Source organism: Branchiostoma belcheri, unplaced genomic scaffold, assembly GCF_001625305.1.
Source record: "Branchiostoma belcheri isolate BF01 breed outbred unplaced genomic scaffold, Haploidv18h27 scaffold46, whole genome shotgun sequence".
NCBI lineage: Eukaryota > Metazoa > Chordata > Leptocardii > Amphioxiformes > Branchiostomatidae > Branchiostoma > Branchiostoma belcheri.
In genome coordinates, this window is record NW_017804087.1 from 2,532,831 (window position 1) to 2,557,275 (window position 24,445).

Consider the following 24,445-nt stretch of genomic DNA (forward strand, 5'->3'; position numbering starts at 1 on the left):
TTCTTGTTGTTATAGTTTCTATTGTGGATATATTTTGGTGACATGTTATGGCCTTGATATTTTTGGTGACATTGGCTAAACCTGGATGATACATTGTACATATACAAATGGAGCTTGCTAATTCCTTGCTTCCGTGTGAGTGTTGTCTTATCCTGGATCTGATGCAGTAAATGATGTGTTGTTTCACACTGCGTAAAATCCGATTATAAAAGTTTAAGGTATGACAAGAGCAATTAATCCTGATCAGAAGCTTTATGAAGTTCACTGCTGTTTGTATTAAATCTTCATGACTTCCATAGCTCATAAAAGCTGGCCACCCATATTACGTTTGTCTGTATTATAAGTGTTGGTAGTGTGGGAACATCTGTCTAGAAAGTAAATCTCTCTCTCTTTGTTATGTATACAATAAGCGTTCTGCTACAAAATGTCGCTCCTCTTTTCTTTCACTGAGATAAAGAGTACTGACAGTTACGTTGTTCCAGAGGAGTGCGGTTATGTCTTGCATTTTCAATGTACGTTAGAGCTGATATGTAGTTTTCAAAGCAGCCCCTGTGCCTTGCTCTAATGGGGAATATTGTTATCGGCGTGCCAAGCTTCACTTCTGTGTGCTGCCTTCTTGTGATCTCCTGGGAACCCAAACACATACCAAAATCTCGCTTTTTGAAGCTTCGTGAGAGTTACTGCTTAACCCCCGACACCTGCACGAGAGAGGTAACACTTCAGCACACACTAAAGACAACCCAGGTTGGCTCTGCTGCATACATCTCTCATCCTACGAGAGTACGCCGACTTCTTGTAGCGTTAGAAAGAGATCTAATGGTAGGATGGGTCAGGTTCGGTCAGGGGCAGACAGAATAGAAGCCAACATTCTGCTAGAACAGGTCGTGTGGGGTTAGACTGTGTAGAGAGCAACAATGTACCGGGATAGAACTCTGTCACGGTTTTGAATTTGCTCCACATGGACCACTATAAGGCTTTCGATGACTTTTGTTGTTGTATAGTTTTGTTGACAGCAAAGCTCTAGAATCTTCTGGTATCTCAAGTTCTGAAAATGTGTTTCTGTTTAGCAGGTAGCTTTAGGTAAACAAGCTAACAAACAAACAAGCAAACAATTGACCTTGATCACTTCAGACCAAAGTTATCCTGTTAGGAATCCACCAATGTTACCAGTACGGCTATTTCTTATTTTCTAGTGAGTGACATCACGTGATAACCATTGTGGCTTGCGCACAAGCTCTAAGATATCACGAAGGCTCAAAGATTGTGAACGACGACAAAGAACTAGCTTCACAAACACAGCCATATCTGTTAACATATGCATTAAAACGTGCCTTTCACACGATACCGCTGTTTCATTACGGTTTGCGATCCAGCCTGAGGTACCGTGCCATGACAAAAGACGTCATTAACAGATGCAATCCCCTGACAAAATCAGCGGCCCCCCTATCTTGACACCACACAGCTCCTCTACCATCAGTTTACCTCGCTATCTCTAAAACACGTCAGTCCTAATGTCCCTTCATACTTGTGGAGATGTTCTGTGGTAATAAAGCTGGCGGGAGGCCATTCTTCAGCTTATCGTGGTTTCCTTTAACATCGTTAAAGGACTCCAGGCAACTTATTGGAGATCACTAGCCAAGGGAAATTACATTGCAAGAAGAATGCCTAGTCATTGTGAGGGCTGGAGCCAGGCAGCAGTACAATGGGAATATCTCAGAAAGGGAAATATTCACAGAATTTGAACTGGCTCCAGAATGAAAGAGCTGGTTACAGAATGGTAACTGATCACATATATTTGGTGGTGGTACTGTTTCACTGGCTGTTTGTACAATGTATGTTGACAAGCTTAAGGGTGTGACATACAATGTATGTAGTCACCCAGCTTGGATTGTGGTCATTTAGTACATACAATGTATTAGGTAGGTGTTGCAATAAGAAAGATGTATACCATTTGTGGCCCTTCTATACAGTAGTAGCTTTCCTTGGTCTTGTTATGACTCCATATCTGGATATGCCATGGTCTAGGTTTAGACTGTAGCAACCTTCAAGGAAAGAGGCCAGGGTGTTAGCTAACATAACTCACTCAAGTATGTGAGATTAACAGCTTCAAATTAATAAGTTAAGGCTTGGGGAGAATGGGCATGTGATTCAAAACTGAAAAACGCGTGGAAACAAGCAAACATTGCTATCTATTCAGAAACTTCAAGCACAGCTTGAAATTCACCCTGTCAGCCACCTCTAGTGCAATGATACTTGAACTTTTGCCATCATCAGTAGGACCTGTTGAGACTAATGAACCCAGGCCAATCGTAAAAACTCCTCCTAAATCTCATCCCTCTAACTCCGTCTGGCATTGATCGACATACTCAGCACCCAGGCCGTGCTCACGGCACATTAGAGCACCCTGAAGTATGCACAGGATTCCCATTCAAGTACAGGTCTCACGTACAGTCCATTATCCAGGCCACGGTAGTGCTAACCTCTGCCCTTCTCCAGACTCTGCTGTTCTCTCCAGAGACCTCATGCAGCAAAGATCATAGGGAAGTCTTTGTTGCTAAGGCCCTCTGAAATTCTACCGGATGGACGTCGTTCAGAAAAAAATGCCACACAAAACTGTATCTGTTTAACTCATGAATGTATAAATCGACTATGATCCAAGCTGTAAAAGTATGATTAAAAGACCTTCAAAACTTACAACTGCACAAGTTTTTTATGAATGACATTTGAAATCATAATGAAATTCTTGGTTACTCAATGGTCACTCAACCGTAAAGTGAAAATACAAGTTTGATGCAAATCTGGATGCAATTGTAAACTGTCATCAAAATTAACAAGAAAACAAAAGAATCCCTGGAAATATATACAATTTTCAGATATGAATCATGAGCAGTCTTCTAAAGTGCTCTACACCTTCAACACATTGATGCGCCACAAAGGAAACCTGAGAATTTAACGACGAAGCACTCCCACCCCTTTGATGGCCATATAAAGACATAAAAACAGATGAAGTAATGCTAGCAACAGACTCCAGGACAGTAAACCTGTCCCGTCGCAGATTCATCATTTAGATATTTGGCTAATATTTATGGACACCGTAAAGCCCTCTTTGACCTGTATGCTTCTGGATTAAGATACGGGGGCCGATATCACCTTTCCGATACGCCGGGTGCTGTACAGTACATAAAAAGCAGTAAAAGGGCTGTTGATTATGACATAAATAACTCAGCAGGGCAGAGACAAGGTGACCTCTGCTACATGAAATACACGACAGAACCTTTCCCTTCATCAACAACATCATTACAGATATGGAAACTCATCAGCAGCGATGCCATAATCGGAACAATGCGCCCCACGAGGCTGATCATAAAGCTGTTGTGAGCACATGGCATGTCGTTGTCAGGGTTAAGACAGAGGATGAAGTCCACTGATAAAAGTCTCCTGATGGAATTCACATAATCTAAGGGTTCCTCCTTTTTATCAGTCCGCTGGCAGTGTGAGGTCGTTATTTCTATTGTCCTCAGAACTCTCAGACAGGGCATATACAATGAGGCCATGCCATAACTTACCAACAGAGGGATGGAAACCACAGTTTGCAAGCTGCTTAGATGCACACAACTCTGGTTATAAGGGTTATACTAACTATAAAGATAGATGCACTTTTATGTCTTTTTCAAATTCTAAACCAAGGTTTAACTTTAGAAGCTTTCTCTAAGAAGAGCAATACATGATACATGTACTTACTAGAATGCTATAATGCAGAGAATACTCTATACAATGCAATAGAGTACTGTGTAGGTGCTGAAAGTATTGTTAACAATGCTGAAGCAATGGAAGGAGTGAAAACCTGGTCCAGTAAATGGCATTTATGGGGGAAACTGACTTATCTAACTGACCTCTGAATTTTCCAATTCATTATACTTGCTGGCAAAGAGTCACTGTTACATTAACATAGCATTTGCTATGGAATTTGTATACATGTACTTCTTTGAAGCATTAGTAGAGCAGTATGCTTTGATGCATTCATTTGCATGGCTAGTAGTGACTTCACTTTAAAAATCATGCAGAGAATACTCTATATAATGCAAGCATGATAAGAGTACTGTGTAAGCCCTGTCCTTGGTGCTGAAGGTATTGTTAACAATGCTGAAGCAATGGAAGGTGTAAAACCAGTGGATGGCATTCATGGGGGAAACTGACTTATATAACTCATCTCTGAATTTTCCAATCACAATTAGCCTACATGTATGTTCACTTAGATGCATACATGTACTTTGCATGGCTAGTGAGTTCACTTGTAAATTATGCCGAGATCATTTATGAAAACAACAGTCTTTAGAGGAAAATTCAAGACCAAGTTAAATTTAGCCTTGTAATTCATGTAACAAAGTGGATTTTCATATTTTGCTTTGTTTGCCTACATGCTTTCTTTACTTATTATATATCACACACTTTTAATACACTTTATTGGCCTTTAGGCATCAATTTGCAATATAGATTGTGATGAGCTTTTCATCTTGAAGAGGGAATAGAATTAACGCTCAAGTTATCCCAGTTAATAGTTGCGGCTTAGTTGATTTCATATTTTCCCTTAGGATTACCACAATAATGCTTTGACGCCTTTTATCCCAAAGGCAGATCATCTAGAATCATAAGAAGGACTTATAGTGAAATCCCCAAGTAGTATCTGTCAAGCCTAGTGACAGTGAGGCGTTCGTTATGTAGGTCATGTCGTGACAGTATGAATAGAAGGGTTTATGGGTCTTAAAAGCCTCTTAAAATTGATTGAAAAGCTGAGAGGATCTTTCATCTGTAGTGGACCTTTTTCTAGGGCAGCTTGAGATTGAGTAGAAGAAAAAAATCAATGAACCTAAGCCCATTGTAGTGCACATTATAAGTATCCATATACATTGTACACATACCTGTACATGTAACTGTTACACATGAAACCATGCATTGCCAACCAAAACTGGTCGTTTATTGCCATTATTCAACTGGTCTGTTGCTTGTTTAGTGGTATATTCGGTGGTCATTAAAACTGCCATTTTACTACAAGTATGTCTTAGACCATATACAGCTAGGGGCATCAACCATTTTTAAAACAATTTACACCTTAACAATAAGTTTTAATTGAATTGAATAAACTTTCATAATGTAAACTTTCATCTAGTATGTCTGTTATCGCCACGTAAAAGTAAAACCGCTCTCTGTTTTCAAGATTGTGTCCCACTTTCCCATCAAACGATAAGTGCAAGTTGACAGCGACAAGTTGGGCTACATGTTTTTTTCCATTCATCCAGATCCATTTGCGAATGTAAATTATTGAGGGCGTCCTCATGTGCCCCCTTGGCTGAAGGTAGGCACAATGAGGGATGGAAATGCTACAAGACCCACACACGCACCATCGTATTGGCACCATAGTACAATACCTAATAATCAAACATCAACATACAACGTTACTCTCAGTGTCTGAATGGGAATGCACTTTCTTTGCAATAGACAAAAACTGGAAAATAGTTTGAAGTATAGATCTAACAGTAAATCCCAAATAAATCAAACAAAATCATTAAAACAGGCTAGGTGATTATGAGTTTGATAAACACTTTGATATATGATGATCGATAAATAACTATACAAAATATAAGTGCAAAGTGTGGTAAAAACATAATTATACTCCAGGATTAGACTATATACAATGTACAAACTTGTTATGTTTGCATTTTTAATCTCTAGGCAGTTGTGTACTGTCTTACTGGGTCTCCCTCATGATTTAGGAGTGTATATCTTTGATATTTGTAAAACAGTGTACGGAAAAACTTCCAGTAACTGAATGCGAACATTGCACTGTAGATGGGGACAGTCACCATGTCATGTAGACAAATGACATCATTACATGAAAACTGCATTAGGCAAATGCAAAAGGCATTTCACTAACAGGTCCTCCTTGCACTGTGCCTGATGGTATTGATCAAATGGTCATCAATCCTATAGCTAACCTTGAACAACAATACAGTTACCGACATCATATCAGGATACGCAAATATAGAGATCAACTTTGTATCCAGTATCTATATTGGAGAAGCCACATGCACAGCTTATTGCTTGATATGATGTAGATAATAAAAGATACATGTTTGATCCATATAAATGATATGGTCCTATGTTTTATTGAGTGCCATACAATATCAAAAAGCAACTATGGGGATGTGAAGGTGTATTTGAATTGTAAATGTTGTATACCAAATACACCAGATATTGCTAAAATAGAACTAAAAAAAAGGTTTGCAGTTAATATCAATGTTTGTAGAAAAAAGGAAAAAAAGGCAAACTGTAGATTTCACAAAATTGGTGAATGAAAATCCAATCCTCCCAGTTTTGGAAACAGTAATAGCGCACTGGTTGATGAAAAGACATCGAAAACATTTAGTTTCCAAAATGAAGTTCTCTGTTAACATAAAATTTTGGCCTAAGGGAATAAATGCCTGAATGGTAAAACACTGTACAATAAAGACTAATACCAACATCCTTTATTGAGTATGGTGTCTGTAATAAACTGAGAAGACTTGCACGGCAAAATTGCCTTTCTTCTACTACCACCACCTGTCTGTATCTATTTAGAATCTCGTCTTTTAGGGGAACTAATCGCAGGTCTGTCACATTGAATAGTTTCCTCACTTCATAACATAGTTTATGTGGTATGTTTCAAGGTTACAGGTTGGGAGATGATACTTTGCCTTGGGGTGGTCTCAATATGTAATGTGTTCTTTCCAAGAAAAATAAGGACTAGCAAGGCCACAAAGTATTTATGGAATTGTGAGGAATCACAAGTGAATGATTTCTGTGCAATTCCATCATTCACTAAGTGGTATCTCTGACACTAGTTGCAAAATAGTATCCCCTATGGAACAGTCAGAATAATAATATGGAATAAGTACACACTGTGAATTCTGTTGTAATTGTGTGTGTATTGTTACACCATTCACAATGCTTATGTACTGCCCTAACAGGACAAAAAACAAGGATATACAAAATTGAATTATTTGGTTGCCAAGGGCATGAATAGTACTGTTCTTGACTGCAATGATAGTTTAGGAAATATTCACTGAAGGAAGATGTTTGTAAGGATTATGAGGTTGAAGAAAACAGGGTTAATGTATATGGATAGAGTACTGTATAGGCCCTGTCGTTGGTGCTGAAAGTATTGTTAACAATGCTGAAGCTATGGAAAGAGTGAAGTCAGTGGATCTAGATGATTGTAACTGCCTTCATGGGGGAAACTGCCTCATCTAACACATCTTGTTTGTGGATGGAGTTCTATGTAAGCCCTGTCCTTGGTGCTGAAAGTATTGTTAACAATGCTGAAGATGTGGAAAGAGTGAAGTCAGTGGATCTAAATGATAATGACCATCCTAACCTGGTGTTTATGGGGGAAACTGGCTCTATGTAATAATCTCTGGAGGTTTCTGTAACAATTAGCCTATGTAATTTGATGTAAAACACTTCTATTTTGTTAATTCATGTGATGACACAGTCAAATGGCCACCACAAATGATAACTCTACAGTAGAACAAACCCTTAACAATGTGGCTCTTTTGTGTCCCTTAGATCATTTTCCCCTAAACCCCAAATAATAAACAACCCTGTCAATTGTCACTACCTAATATCCATTTTCTAGTCCTGAAAGAGTAAGCCCTCTAGATAGGCTTGATTATATTAATCACACACATCACCTACATGTCAACTATTCATCCCATGTCCCTGCACACCTTTGACCCTGTGTATTGTGTGATGTATTAACAATTACACCTACACGTTCCCACCACCCTGATGAAGTTCTGTGCCCAACACCTGCGGTGACTTGACCCCTAGGCGAGCATAGGTCGTTTGAAGGTCAAAAGGTCATGCCTATCATGGAACCCGATATGTTACGTGTTGGTGACAACAAATCTATGCAAAGTACAGTCGCATCTGGTGTCGTGAGTAAGCTTGAACTTGACTGTAAGCCTGTATGTTGACAAAACAAAAGCCAAGTGCAATGAGAACCCACATTTGGGACCTAAATGGAGTTGTATACTGTTACATAATATCACTCATCTTTTATCTCTTTGCCATATGTTAACAAAGCATTAGTCCAACAAAACCGTATCCTTGTGAACCTAAGTTGAGCTGTATATTGTTACATAATATTCTTACAAATTACGGTTGAGAGTTTGTGTAGTATCAGATTTCTATCCAATAGCAAGATAACAAAAGTTCCCGAAAACAAATGCTTAGTAGTACTCCAGAAGGTTCTAAAATTGCAGTATCATATTCATGTACCGATGTCCATAAATAAAACAGACAAGCATTAACTTGTATGCAACTCCTCTGGGTACATACAGTATCAACAATTAATGAGTAAAAGTTGATAATTAGTGGCTGCAGTCAGTATAATTAATATCTTAACTCCATGGTGAGTAACTTTCACAGCTGTGTGGGTGTGGCCCCAGGGCTTTAGAAACTTTCATACACCATACTCTGTGGGAAGGACTTTACCTACCTAATGCTAAACTAGAACTTCCAACTTTGTCATGTACTTTGTTGTACTTTTTTCTGCAATCCCTTTGTTTTGTGATTTTAGGATTAGTGCAGCTTTCTTTTCATCTGTAAAGTTTGGATGCATTTTTCTGGATTTGTTAAATGAATAACTTCTTTTGTAATGTCTGGAACAGTTATAAACTTAATGTATTTCCACCACTCAGTGAAGTGTAGTAGCTGTAATAAGATTAAGATTTTGGCCCTTCTTTGTCAAAGTTGAAAACAAATTTGGCAGATATGCCTCAACTTGGAACAAAACCTATAGACGTGACGTCAGAATAATTCTATTCAGTAATCCCCTTTTCAACGTGCATGCACGCGTCTTTATCTCAACGGGCACACTGGTGAAATTGAAAAAATATCAGGTCATTAAAGGAAAAAGAGAAGACATGTAAATCATTTGCTCCATCAGACATGCATAACTGCTGATGCTGATGAGCCACGCTTGGCTGCACAGGTGACTCTGGGCACTCAGGCGGTACAAATGGAAATTAGTTCCGGAGGCACAGAGTGGAACAGAGTAATACCAGCTTAAGGACAGGGACAGCCAGGAAAAATCACTATTAGCTGACAAGAAATGCTTTTGAAAACTTGGCCACACGAGAATTGCATGGACGTGAGCATGAAAGGGTAGCAATATCCTTACATGAATCATTGGATCACTGTTTTCTTCTGATAGAGTATATGCAAATTACAATACATCACTATTTATTCACTGAATTTCAGTCCACTGTGTACCCCAAACCAACACATTGTATTCAGTGAAATACAAACTATAAGCTATCTCTATCAAATGTACATTACGTTCTGCAATACAGGGCACACAGTAGAAGTTCTAAGTAAACTTACTGTGATCTGAGCTGAGTGAGTTTGGTGTCTTTTTTCTGGATGGCTATCTGGTCAGACTATCATACATCCTGCTTGCTCCAGTTTCCTCAATCAAGGGTGGGGTTTGTGTTCAACTTCCTAGAGAAACACAGACAACAAACATGTTTTTTATGACAAACATTCCTTTTAACTCTTCTGACATTGCAGCAAAGAAACACAATGTGAAATTGCAGTGTAATACCTTACACATGGTATTGAGAAATGACACAGCACACTGTTCTTGCTACAACCAAACGCTGCATTGTGAGGTCTTAACTTTAGTTTGATGAGCCTGGTCTTGAACCTGTAACTCTGAAGACCTCAGAAGGACAATAACATCTCCCCAGATCATTAAAAAAGGAGACTGCCAGTAGTTTTGTGATCTAGATACAGTTAGATTCTTATAGAATCTTGCCTATCTTTTAGTTACTACTAGTAGCCATTTGGGTAAAAATAACTTTAATAGAGACTCATTAATGTACCCAGTGAAATGTATGATTTAAATTCTGCAACGACAGCTGTGCATAGGTCAAGACAATCTATAGTTCACGTATTTTGTGCGAGATAATACAGAAGGAAAAGGGCAGCCATCCTTGTGCATGGAAAACAGGCTGACAGTGCAGGAAGGGTAAATCCTCCGCCACTTCCCACACAAACGCGGCTGATTGGGACTCTGGCTCCTTTAAATGGCAGAAGGTGTTGGAGTAATCTTCCGCTGGATGTACGGGAAGGTCAGGCTGTCAGAATCTTAAACAGGCCGTGACAAGACTAACCAGCGTGGCTTCTTCTGTTCTTCCTTAAGGCGTTAGGGTGTTAGCGCTAATCATTTCAAGACATCCTAGGGGAATAGTGTATACATAATCTAACACACATTGATTGCTACATTCATGGTGTAGGGCTGTAGGTTCTTGTGGTGTCAGCAGTGTGAAAGTCCTTTGAATCTTAGACAGCAAAGTCAAGCCAAGAAGATCAAGATGGCAACAAAACATCCTCTCATTCCAGACACACAAACACGCTGGCTTACCAGCCTATTGTATCCAGAACCGTGCCTATCTAGCTCTATGTCTGAAAAGGTTAGGGTTGGGGTCAGGTACGGTTTAGGGTAGTCTTCACGTATCCAAGAACATAGTTTTGCTGCAGGCACAGTTATGGGTTCAAGCAGACTATCCAGAACTGTGCCTGAACCGTGGCTTGGGATTAAGCACAGTTCTGGATAAAATAGGCCTGTGGTCCTTGCTTCTTGCTGCAATGATCAACCAATCAGATTATCCGGCTCCTGTTATTTGAATGAGTTATCAGCCAATCACGTTGTCACCTGTGGTCAACCGGCAACCATTTGGCTGTTAGGAGGATGAAACAAACATGACTTGTACACATCATGCAATTCCTCCTAACCTTCCCCATGGGTATACAACACACAAACAAATATCGTTCCGTGTGAAATATAGAGGGTATGGCGAGGTCCCTAGATAATTGCTAGATACGGAGACGCCGATAAAATGGTATCAGCTTCCTGTGTGGGAACACCTGAGGGAACGGGGTCTCCTCACAATGCCAGTAATTCTTATGGACCGTCCGTAATGCCGTGATAATAACGTTTGGGGCTGATCCGATCTGCCGCTGACACTCCTCACAAAGGGTGAAGAATGCCCCACTTTCTTCCCGGGTCGTTAACCGATCGCTATCTGCACGCCTTGTCACAACCAGTTGGACTGTCCTGCTCATGATGAGTTAGGGATCGTTGGGAAGTTTGGCTCTGATAACCCTGATTTTCTTGCATATACCTAATAACTAAGATTGCACAGTACTGTATTTGGCAAAAATAATGCAGCAAAGAAACTGCCAAGTGTACTGCCCATGGATTCATGAATGAGATTGAAAGAGGAATCTGCACACCTTCTCCCAACCAGTTGGACTGTCCCGTTCATGATTGGGATTAGGGATTGTTGGGAAGTTTGGCTCTAATAAACCTGATTTTTGTACATTTACTTTACAAAAGTAGTAAGATTGTAAAGTGTAGTACGTGTCTGTCAAGTATGTTAATGAAATTGCACTGTATTTAGCAAAAAAAATAAGAAGAAAGACTTGTAAGGATTATGAGGTTGAAGAAAACAGGGTTAATGTATATGAATAGAGTTCTGTGTAGGCCCTGTCCTTGGTGCTGAAAGTATTGTTAACAATGCTGAAGCTATGGAAACTAGTGAAGTCAGTGGATCTAGATGATTCTAACCACCACAAGTGTGGCAATGAAATTACTGTATTTGGTAGAACTGCTAAGTATACTACATTGTACTTTGTCCATGATTCATTAACAAATAGAAAAAAATAAAATAAGATAAGACCTTTGGAAAAGACACACATTTGGAATCTCCATATAAGTGACGGATGACTGGCATTTTACAATAAGTCGTGCTTTTATTGCTACAGAATCATTGCTTTATAGTCATATCAAAATTTATGGTTTTCAATTTAGTACTAATATCGAGTAGTTCTCCAGCAAATTATATTACCAGAAAGTGGTTTTCTATGAATAAAGTAGAGCTGTCAAACTGAAAATGTTACTATGTTACATAGTTATTAATCTAGCTATTGATAGACACACTGGTAGCACTCAGACATTTTAAAGTCTTTGTTTAGAATCTATAATTATTCCTTTTTACTTCCACCAATCACTAAGAGTGAATGACTTAGAGCTTTGTTCACAGTGCTGCTGTTAAAGAATAATTTGATCAAGAATGACCAATGGCTTTGCCTCTCTTCTCTATAACGGAATAGCTCTATGGATGCTTTTAGAATGTAGCGAGCGTGTCAGGCGGCTGGGGCCATGTGATGTCAAGCCGATCAAATGGCTGGTATCTGACACCCAAATCCACCACTATATGCCTGCAGCTGTCCATCTTTTGAAAAACTTTTAAAGTATTACTTTGCCGTGAAAGAATATCCCAAGCATATAAAAGCATATCGACCATATTCTTTGTAGTTGAGAATGAAAGTAACGTGTTAACGTAGTAAGACTGTTCAAGAGTATACTTACTATCCTTCATATGATATCACTCTTTTAATGTACAAATGTACTTCGTACGTAATACTTTGAAACAGATACTGTAATTCTAATGTAGGTAGGAGTTCATGTCACACTAAAGGACATTGATTGAGTACAAGAGGCACTAAAACAGTTATGGGAGAAGGGCCTAGATTTGGAGTTTCATAGTGGAGCACATACTGCATTGGGTATACAGTGTACTTATTTTAGAATTTAGAATTCAACAAAAAGATTCTTTGAGTGCATGTTTTGATTTTCCTTTTGTTTTTCTTCTTTGAGATTTTAAAGTTTCAAAGTGTTAAGTCCACTCTCTAGTCCTTTCCCTTATGAATAGCTGGTAGGATACTAGACTAAGTATAATATATTACAAAGTCTGTGTCAGCACGTGCCACATCCTAGCAATCCTTCAGGCAACAAAATAACATGAAGTTGGAACCAGAGAAAACAGCAACATAACATGTCAACCGAGTTGCCCACTGGGTATTGGCTAAAGCTCAGGAGCATCCGTCTTTGTCGTGTCTAAGCTTTCACTGGGAATGAAGAGGCCGGTCTCCCGGGGTAACCAGGGCCCGGTCGATACCCCCTGAGCTCAGGATTATTACCCCGCCGCGATAAATTACCGATCTGTTGGCGTAGATTAACGGCGGTGACCATGGCTTGTTAATCCTGCAGCACAGGTTAAACGTGTAGACCAAGGTTGGGCCTAAGAAAAAAATGTTGTGTTTCCTGTTTCCCGACCAACCCTAGAAAAAGCTGCCGACCCTAGACTTTTTAGGAGGTAGACCCCTGCAAGGGACATAAATTTTTTGAGCTGATGAACCTTTTTTAGCACCATGATCAGAAACCTGAGTGATGAAACATAGTACAATCGGTTTTCCAACATTGACATTGAAATTACATGTGTCCTCATGCAAGTTTTAAACCGTAAGGCCATGTTGATTTGATTATATGGATGACATCCTCTGGGAATCCCAAAACTGATGCGCGCGTGCGAATAAAAAAAAAGTTTTGCAAAAAAAAAAAGTTGCTTTCACTATGAAATCTACGTGGTCAAGAAGGTGGAACAAATGGCACAGAATATATTATGGCGAATAATCTACTCTTCGAATTCATTTCTTTACATTTTTGTCCTTTTTCCTTTGATTTTGGCATTCTACAACATTGGTATCTTTTCTAAATGTTTTCCTTGCAACTTATGGTATATTTTTGCTCATTTAGCAACTGTTTTGCACGATTTACAGTATGGTTGAAAACTTTTTTTTTTTTTGGAAACGGCCAAAAATTCATGCGCGCGCGGATGTCATCCATATAATCAAATCAACATGGCCTAAATAAATAAACTGTGTAATATTGTATCACTATCACTGTTTTTAGATAGTTGGATCACTATATAGAGATTGCGAAGATCTAAAAAAAAATAAGATAAACTTAAAGGGATCCTGGGCCATACTAGGGTATGGGTTGGCATCAGGAAGGACATCCAGCCGTAAAAATCTTGCTTCAAAAAAAGACTTGCACTTGCTGCAAGCACGTCTAACCCCCCGATTTGGGGGATATTAAAATTTGATTAAAAAACATCCCTACCTACCGACCCTAAATTTTCCAGGGCTGAAACAGGAAACACAACATTTTTTTCCTAGGCCTTGTCTGTGGAAGCATGAGTGATGGTGGGGTGTGGGAGGGGGATCAATGGGATACAGCCGGATCTAAAGGTCATAATGTTGGCTGTAAGCCTGGTATTGATGTGAGGGGAGAGTAGTCTGTGGTAAACACACTGCAATATCTTTTAACAATGGAAAAATCAATTTTTTACAAAAAAAATTACATGTTTAAGGAACAGTTTCTCAGACAGCCAAGTAGTTGTCTGATTTGTGCTCTTTACAATATTATTATATTCGATAATTAGTATTTGCTTGAATAATACAGCAAAAATCTAGTGCAAGAACATATGATTATTTCGAAGAATTTGTTGAATCTGTGTCAATAGTTTTGTAGAAGACTTGTCTATATGTGCAAGTCATTTTTACAACCCAAACGCCACATACAGATATCCTACATCCGAAAAAAGACAATCCCTCAAAAACACAGATTAGAAGGAGATAGAAGGGGCCAAATGAGGACATGTGCAGAAAATTAATGTCTCATTCCCATCCTACCAGACGACTTTTACCTTTTAAGATATAACGACTTTCACATGTATATCAATAGCTGAAGAAGATGATAATAACAAACTACATGAACCAGAATGAAAAGTGTTGAAACTGAATGCGATAAAACTGAAGTTGCTGATTTAGCTCACGCCACAAACACACGTGAGTCCAGCGCTCGCACATGATGGACGTAGTCACAGGGGCTTCAATAACCACCAGGTTCATCTCAAGTCCGTTTTTATCAGGAGCTCCCAGCTAAAGCTGAAATTAAAGATGCTATCACTCCCAAGTTGCTTAGGCATGTAAAACTCACTGACAGATACATCGTTAAACCACAATAGTCGCAAGTACTTTAGATCAACCTTTGCAACAACAGGGGAAGCATTAGAACCTGCAGGCACGTACTAGTATTCAAATAAACATGCTTTACGTTTTTCTAAGTGAATGTCCTTACAGGACCCAAGGCATATCCTGTCTCTAATACTTGCTAGTTGTGGCCTCATAAAAGAGTTTATCTACCGATACGCATTGGATATAATGTTAGCTGTATGATATTGCCTGTAAGGGAGGATCTTGAACATCCTTCATAATAGTTTAGAAATAGAAATACGTCAAGCGTTGTGCTATCTCTGGGCTCAACTGCAATTTTACTGGAACTACTGTATATTGGAGTCGGACACTGTGTTCATGACTGGAATAACTTTATCTTTGTAGAGGTGGTCAGAAAACACAACATAAGTTGTACACACATTTACAACATGCACATTACAACATTTTATACAGTACATGTGTATGTACAAGTATACATAACCATGTACTACTAGTTTCATCTGGTAATACAACTTTTTTATAGAAGTTTTCTGCAAGCCTTGTATATTTGTTGAACAATAACATAAAGTTATAAGACAGTTTTATCAAGGGACAATGGGCCCTTTACAAAAATATTCCAGTTGGCAGTGAAATGTCATTATTAATAGCATTTTAAATGTGCTGAGATTATATCAGATAGCAGACATAAAGGCACCAATGATCAATATTTAATCATATGATATTTTATTGAATGAAGACCTCTACTGTACACATAACATGCCAGGTAGGTTGGAGTGGCAAACTGTACTCCTTTAGCGGACCAACTCCCCTGACATGTAGTTTATTTGGCCAATTTCAACTCTTTCCAGCTGCTTCCCAAGTTTGGTAGTAGCTTAGTGTTTATCTCCCATTCTATTTAGATAAAGTACTGATAAATCACTGAACTTTCACGATGACAGTCACTAAGGAGCAGCTCACCTCAAATGACTTTCCCTAAGGTTGCAGCTTATCTGATCTCACTCTCAGTCTATGTGTGACAAGTAATCATTAGAGACGAAACACGATAGAAACGTGAACTCATCCTCCAAGGCAATGCACTCATCAGAAATAGACAAGCACAGCACGGCGTACAGCTTTGAGCAAAATTGCAGAACTAATTAAGGTCAGCTAGACTTCAAACGCCAAGGATGTAGGATATGAATATATCTTTGCTGAATGTTTGCCACCATTGATATCTTAACCTGGATACTGTGTAAAGTAAGGTTTCAAAGAACTCCACTTAATTCACTTTTATGAGTATAACTTTCCAAACAACTCATAAAATCACTAAGGGTTTCTAGCGTGTGTACTTTTGATAGATTTATTTCTTGAAAGTATGTAATAGACAAACTTAAGATGATATGAAATAGAAGTACAATTTATTGACTTCACTGATATCATGCGTGATAAAATTTGTGAGAAAGACTTTCTGATGAATTCTATTACCATAACAATTCAGTTTTAGAAGCATCAGAACTCCAATCCTTAATAAAATTTTCATCTATGAGAAAATCAAACCAGAACTATTTGACCTTATAACACAATTGTGCTATTGTAAGCTGCTGTAGCTTTGACTAGAGGAGCACCAGGTACATGTACTTAAGGTTAGCTTTTGGTTCGTAAATCTCTAGAAAGGCTGCGATATTGAGGCAAGGTACATGTTTGATCCTTAATCTGTCTCATATATACAACTCTTCATCCCACAAAGTAATGGTAAGTCATAAAGCCATAAAATTGATTTTCTCCCGCTTACATTTTTCATAGCCATGTTATTCCAATTACCTTAATGTAGGGATCGAAATGCTAGTAGCGCTTTATTAATTTGATATGAAAGGGATTTTTCTAGGTCGATATTGTGGTCTCTGTCAGTATTGGCCTGGCTTGACCAGCAGCAAATATACATGTGGGGCAACTTTAGAGTTTTCTCAAATATTGTATTGGAGTACCACCAAGATTAGAGTGCGCATGTACAGCAATGATGCATTGTGGTTCTACTGTATGTCAAAGGTGTCAGACAGTACTGTACCTACCAAAAAATCCCCACAACATATCGTAGACTTTTTTGTAACGTTCTACTGTCTTGCAGATGAACACAGTCATACATTTTCACTTATGTTCAACAGTGTTGCAAAGGTTTTAAATTATGAGAGAGTCAACTTTGACACACATGTAGACTACAATGCATCACACCACACATGCTCAAAATGTGTGAAGCTACATGACATCTAGGTCACAGAAATATGTAGCCCTATATGATTTGCTCTACATAAAAGTTCAATGATCCAACACTGATTACAAGTCAGCCGTTGAAAAAAACATAAGTACTCAGCGCAGGCTTTTAGGGTCTGTTTGTATTCCAACCTCCTTCGCAAATAACCTTTAGTAGTCTGAACCTGACCCTTCCCTCCTGATAGCTCGCACTAAGAAATGATGAAAGCCTTTAAAGAGAACTGCTTACGATTTAGGACACTTTAATGCAAGCTACGTGGTGGATGGCATTCATAACTGTTGAACCCATGACGATTGTATAAGACCTGTACTTCATGTGCATACGGAATAAGATATGGCCACATCTTTCAAAGGTTTGTAAAGTTTTGCTAAAAATCTGAACAGATAGTGAAGCCTTCTTGAACTCATGTCACAGACAAAAATTGTTGATTTGCAAAAAAGTTTAGTTGCACTGGCCCTTTTTCACTGGATGGAGACCATTGAGCAAATGTAGATTTGTATGAGCCAAGACACTACATGTATTTTGTCATTGTCCCTGATGTACATGTAAAGGTATGATGATTTAACTTGAATGTGGACTGGCAATTTTGCAAATACGTGCACATCCTTCAAGGTATTTAGTGTTACACTAGTACGATTCTCAAAGTCAACTTTGTGCTATAATTTCTGTTTATAAACTTGCAAAATCTACTTCTTCTTTATCAGTGTCATTCATTTGAACTTCTAAAGTGACATTGGGTTGTTCAAGGGTCGCTGCTTTGGTGAAAATGTGGCATTAAGAAACAAGCAAATAGCCCAATAGTCTACACCAATTGGGCATGCCAAGGTGAATGCAAGCAAACCACACGCACTTGGGCTTATTCTGGCACACGCCACTTGTCATAGTAACAGAGATCAGCACAAAATAACATCATTATGATAGCTTTAGTCTGACAAACCATTGCCCCGCATTTTATGCTTGGTAACTTCATGCCGAAATATCATGATGGCCAACAGAAAGTCAGTGATTATATACTGACACAACCAAAGAGCACGGTGAAAACAGATTTTTCACCATTTCGAACCGGGTCTTACACATGAGTGGATTGGAAACGCCAGGGGAGATGGGTTGAGTAGTATGTTATGAGCTCAACGTGTAATTTTAGGGTGGATCATGGCTTTGAGTACTCAAGTGCCTGGCTGTCAAGGTTGTAAGCTATTTTTTGACACCAGAATGAATTCAACAGCAAGGGTGCCAACTACCGTGGCTTTCTCAGTGAATTTCCCTGGATAGGGGCGTCTGAACGTGGACTGATATGGTAATGTTGTCTGTGTATACGTGCACATCCATTCAAGGTACTAGTATTCAGTGTTAGACTTATTCGAAGTGAACTTTGTAGTACCTTTACTTTAGAACTCTGAAATAATTTCTATATATTATGTACATGCATATAACAAGGAAGTTTAATCAACCCTATCGCATTGCATAAAGAGACCTTAGCGCAGGTTGTTTATGACTTGACTGTAAATGCTGTAAGGAAAGCTACCATAATGTCGGTAATGTGCTAAAATGCTAGATAGTATCTATCATAAACTTTTATCAGGGTTACTAGTAGTAGCTAACAATCATATATTTCTTAATCCTCAGAAAGTTTTTTTTTGCTGCCAAAATAGTTCATACATGTAGTACTTACAGAAATCACTGTTTATATAGTATTACTTAACTTAGATTGAAATCAATATGTCATTATACAGGCAACAAGTCATTAATGATAAAGCAATGAGGGGTGGTTTTTACACCATTTCTGTGCCTCCAGTGATTTGGCTCATTTTGATCGAATATGGAAAGTTAATCAGTGCCTTGAATGAGCGACTTATGGAATCTGCCAATGCCTGAGGACACAATCATCTCTAGATAAAAGGATGTCACAAATGCTCTCCGATGATTTCATACGGTATCTCTTGACTCCGGCTTTTCTCGCTTAGTTCAAAATAACTCTAAGCTGCTTAATGTTATATTGGATAAGGGATGAAGCATTGCCAGTACATTTTAATGAGTTGCTTGCTGATAAAGACAGAAAAGGTGCAGACTTAAATATCACAGTTGGAGAGTTTCTCATTTGGTTACTCTAAACTTTAAGATTTGCTTAGGCACCCTTAGACCACCACATTAAGAAAACGTTGCTACCAAGGCCTTTTCAAAAGAATGTCCTGGATATCCGAATTGTGCATACCTCAGGGATTACAGTTAGTGTAATTGGCTTGGCTTCGTTAGTAGACCTCTTTAAATTCACGGTTTACTTCACTCGTGGTCTGTAACAGCATCCAGTGTCGGTTTATCAAAAGTAGCAGGCTGCACAGGAAATATTGCTCATTCTGGCAGAATTTGTAAAATGATGTTCAAAGCCCAGACTATTTTTAGAATGATTTTCAAAACCCAGACCGGTCTGTAACAGCATCCAGTGTTGGTTTATCAAAAGTAGCAGGCTGCATAGAAAATATTGCTCATTCTAGCAGAATTTGTAAAATGATGATCAAAGCGAAGACTATTTCTGGAATGGTTTTCAAAACCCAGACCGTGTTTCTAAACTTAGCACAGCCAATTTCAAAGGTCCAACAGGTCATAGCCAGACTGGCTCTCCAAACAACGGATAACAGAAAAGGAACTTTTGCAAACGATTGTCAATTTGGGAGTGACGCGTGCCCTGTCCCCTGAGGACTGTCATCAGGGTTGTGTAGCATCAGGCGAGACGTCTTCGTTAAGAACAGACGCTGTCCTATTGATTATGTGTCTCTGGTAAGACAAACCTGTTCTGACGAGAGTCTCTTGGCGCGATGGTACAGGGGAAAGAGTAATGACAGCTTCTGGAAAAATTCCCTACAAACTTTCCCCGGAGTAGTCCTCTGATGTTTACCATCTTTATCTGTTTGTTTTTTATTGATTTTACTGCTTTGAACAACACTTCATCTTCTACTGCTTCAAAGGAATTAATGACAGCTTCTGGAAAATTCCCCTCAAACTTTCCCCATGGAAATCTGTATTGAGTTGTTGCCACAAAGTAGTCCTCTGGTGTTTGCCACCTTCACCTTTTTCTTTTATTGATATAAGCTTTGAATAATGCTGAATTCAAAAGACTAAGGACGGCTTCTGGAAAAATCTCCTTTAAACCTTCCCCACGGAAGTCTGTATTGAGCTGTTGCCACAAAGTAGTCCTCTGGTGTTTGCCACCTTCACCTGTTTCTTTTATTGATATAAGCTTTGAACAATGCTGAATTCAAAAGACTTAAGACAGCTTTTGGAAAAATCCCCTCAAACTTTCCCCACGGAAGTCTGTATTGAGCTGTTGCCACAAAGTAGTCCTCTGGTGTTTGCCACCTTCACCTGTTTCTTTGATTCATTTTCTTTGAATAACACTAAGTTGTCATCCATTGCATGTATATATCATTGTAAAATGATTCATAAGCATTTGGCTGTAGTCGCATAAAGATCAATGCTAGAGCAATGACATTGGATAGATTGTCTAAGAGACTGTCTAGAGTTGCTTAAGTATAGTGTGCAATTTTACTTCTCTTCTTTGCAAGCTCCGAAGAGAACTATGTTTCCCGTCTATTTCACAGACAAACACACACAAGTAGGGTAGTGAGCTCACCGTCACCTCAGTACGGTCGGGCATTTATTGCAATTGGCTCCTCAACTCAGTAACACCATTACTCTCTACACATTGTAGCTCTCATAGCATGTACATACTTATACAGGAGCCTAATACAACAACAACAAGTCATGTGCTGCGAGCTGGCGACCTATTTTACCCTGGTTGCCAATTGTTTAGCCAAAGTCGGGCTGGTCGGTTAAACCAAGGCTCTGTCCAGCGGATGTTTAACGCATCCTGACTTGTAAGTAACTTCTAACCGGCGAAGTTCAAAAGCTCATCTGCGTGAACAAGGTTGAAAACATCCTGGCTAAGCAAATGATGCGTTACAGGTACACCTGAATAACTACTGACCTTCGTAAGTTAAGTGGTTCAAAATACGACAATAACACAATTCTGGAGTTTATCAGAGGTTACAGCTACACAACATACTGAGTACAGCAAATGGCCACAATGTGACTGTGAACGCTAGCAAGGCAGGTATCTTGCAGAGAAGAAATAACATGAAGGTTATGTAACAACTGATTACGTACGCTAAGTTGCAGGTACCATTGAGGATAACGTACAGTGCTAGACGAAATGTACGAGTCTAGATAAGTCAGTAAGAACTAAGGTAGCGCGATGTCGTATGAGATGAGAAAACATAACTAACGTTCTAGAATCCAGGTGTTCTCGGGTTAGTCATGGGAGGGCTGGGTGGGAATGTGACCGTACAGAGAAAGGTTGAGCCACGAATGACCCTTACGAGGGTTAGGGAGGAAGGGTCAGAGGGTAAAGGGGTGGAATAATTAGTATTAGGGTAGGGGTCACGTGATTGTCTGTTCAGCTGACGGGAAACGAGATTGTATAGAGTGTAATTTTTCAGTATATTTAGCAATAATTTTCCCAATATAGTCCATTTGTATAGTTTCACTTATAAGTTCCATTTGAACACTTACAAGTGAGATTGCAACAGATCCCCATGAAATTGCTAAGTATACAATGTATGTAATAAAATGGCATGGTATTCGTGAGAATTGCACTGTACAATTGCTAAGTACTTGACTGTATACTTAGGCACCCCTAACTGTGCTGAAGTAATTCCTAAGAAACTGTAAATAATACAGAATGGCGACTACAAACCTCCTGCCATGCTTACAAATCGATAAAACCAATTGCCGCGCTAGTGTTGAGCAATGGTGCGAGACGGGAAGGCACGCGCGCAGTATGTTCCCAGATTGCTCATTGCGAGAATGCTGACCGCCGATTTTCCGAAACATTTCACGATCGAATATCGGGCTAGTTTTACTGTGGTGTGAGTTAATGGTGCAGGTTATTGGCTTGGGCACAGCTCCTCTGAAGTCTCCTAACTTATGTATGTTTCAGGGAAGGGCAAGTCACGACACGAGAGAGTACTGTAGCTTGTAGTTAGCCTTTGTTACACAATCTCTTGTTGTCCCGGATTGCCCCCTCCCAAAAAACTAAGGCTTGCTTGCAGTCTTTTAAATACAAGTAACAAGTACGTTAAAAATGAAAAAGATTTAAAATTCAACCACTAGACTAATAGTATATATCATTTAGATCTAGAAGGAACAAACTGTTGCAAGAGTATGATCAGCGTATGACTTACATTGGGTATAACTAGTAATCGGCCTTTTTTTCTTCGTCATTTTCAACAGTTTTACTGTATTTTCCAGTTATTTCATTATGTCATTGGTGTTGACTAGTTAGTTCTCTCATTTCATTTGGGTGATGCTGAAAAAAGAGTGACAAATGTCACTCAAAAGGTCTGGAAGTGATGTCCGTAATTTATCCAGTAGCAGAGTTTGAATTATCTTAAAGTTTGAATTTCTTTACCTAGATGCCTAACCTTCATCAACGTTTTATGTATGTTTAACATACAGCAACTTCGTGCTGGGGAACACCCAGTAGCAAACACATACCCCAAGACATTAAACCATCTCAGTTAAATGCAGTTTGGCAGGCCCTGGCATAGAAAGCTTCTTTTTTTCATAATGTTGTATGTACACCAACATAGACGAACTCCCAAGCTAACAGGTGCATTTTTATATATTTTACAGACAGCAACTTTGTGCTGGGGAATGCCCAGGTGGCTAATGTGTACCCCATCGTGTACTGCTCCGATGGCTTCTGTGAGCTGACGGGGTTTGCGAGGGCCGAGGTCATGCAGAAGGGCTGCGCCTGTAAGTTCCTGTATGGCAACGAGACCAGCGAAATCCAGATCAGCCAGATCGAGAGCGCCTTGGAGGAGAAGGATGAGTTCAAGACAGAAGTCATGTTTTACAAAAAGAATGGTAGGTTTTCTTTTTTCTAACGACTTTTGCTCAGTTCAAAGCCACATAGAGCACTTTTAGGTACTAAACTGATGCTCACTGCAGCAACATCTTTTGTGCCAGAGAACTTTATAATAACTTAAAGATTGAAATTTACCACATTTGTGGAAGGATTGACATAACAGGTGACTATCACCTCTTCAAGATGTCAACCCTGAGACCAGACTGCTACTGCCACAATGTCATGTCAGAAAGCCCACAGTAACAAAAGTGCCTTGGAAGAGAAAGATGGGTTCAAGACGTAAGTCATGTTTTACAAAAAGAATGGTAGGTTTTCTTTCGCTTGGTCCTTTATCTATCATATATAACCAGTTTGCTCAGTGCAATGCCACATTAAGATGAAGCATTTATGGAAGGACTGACATAATAGGTAACTATCACCTCTTCAACCCTGAGACCACAATATTCAATGACTCTTTCCATGGTGCTGAAAAGCCTTCAAATGACAATTTTCCCCAAACCAACTAGAACTTAGTGGAGATTTCAACTGTTACTATCATAATGACACATCTGAAAGCCCATAGTAACCAACCAAACAACCAAACAACCAAACAACCAGCAACACATCATCCAATAGGCAAGACAATACCCAATAGGCAAGACAGTACCCAATAGGCAAGACAGTACCCAATAGGCAAGACAGTACCCAATAGGCAAGACAGTACTCAATAGGCAAGACAGTACCCAATAGGCAAAGCAGTGTCTTACAAGCAAGACAGTGCTCGATAGCCAAGACAGTATCCAATAGGCAAGACAGTAGCCAACACTAGGCAATACACAGTATCTGTCTTGCCAGTTGGCTATGACTTTGCCACCAAAAGATCTGCTTGGTGATACTAGTATTAAACTGGAGGACATATCGCTGGCTAGTAGGCAATGGCAGGCAGGGTGTTGACATACACAAGTGACGGGCCTAGCATAAGAAGATGACAGGTTCTGGCAGTTGTAAAAGTTACCACCTGGGACGGCTAACAGAAAACGCTTTTAGAAGTTGACAAAAACCTTTAAAAGGTACCATACCTCTCTGCACCCATCATGTCTTTACATGTAGTGCAGGTGCAGTTTAGGGGAGTTGCTCATTTATGATTATGTCGGAGACATTACTGGAAAAGTGTATGTCAAAAGATATACAATTTTCAAAGTTGCAGAATTGTTTTGGAAGGTAATTATGGCAAAGGGAAATACAAAGAAAAGCTTAGACTAGATGATTTTGGTGATGATTTTATATTACAACATCATCGGGGAAATGGTGTCCTATTTTTGGGTGCATTA

General features: G+C 39.2%; 1 protein-coding gene across 1 annotated transcript in view; it reads left to right on the plus strand.

Annotated features, from left to right (window-relative positions):
• LOC109478933 (potassium voltage-gated channel subfamily H member 8-like) overlaps positions 1–24,445 on the plus strand; it is a 100,762-nt gene that overhangs the window by 53,258 nt on the left and 23,059 nt on the right. Inside the window, exon 2 of the mRNA XM_019780739.1 lies at positions 22,901–23,134. Coding sequence (XP_019636298.1) covers positions 22,901–23,134 — 234 coding nt within the window. The remainder of the gene's footprint in view (positions 1–22,900; positions 23,135–24,445) is intronic.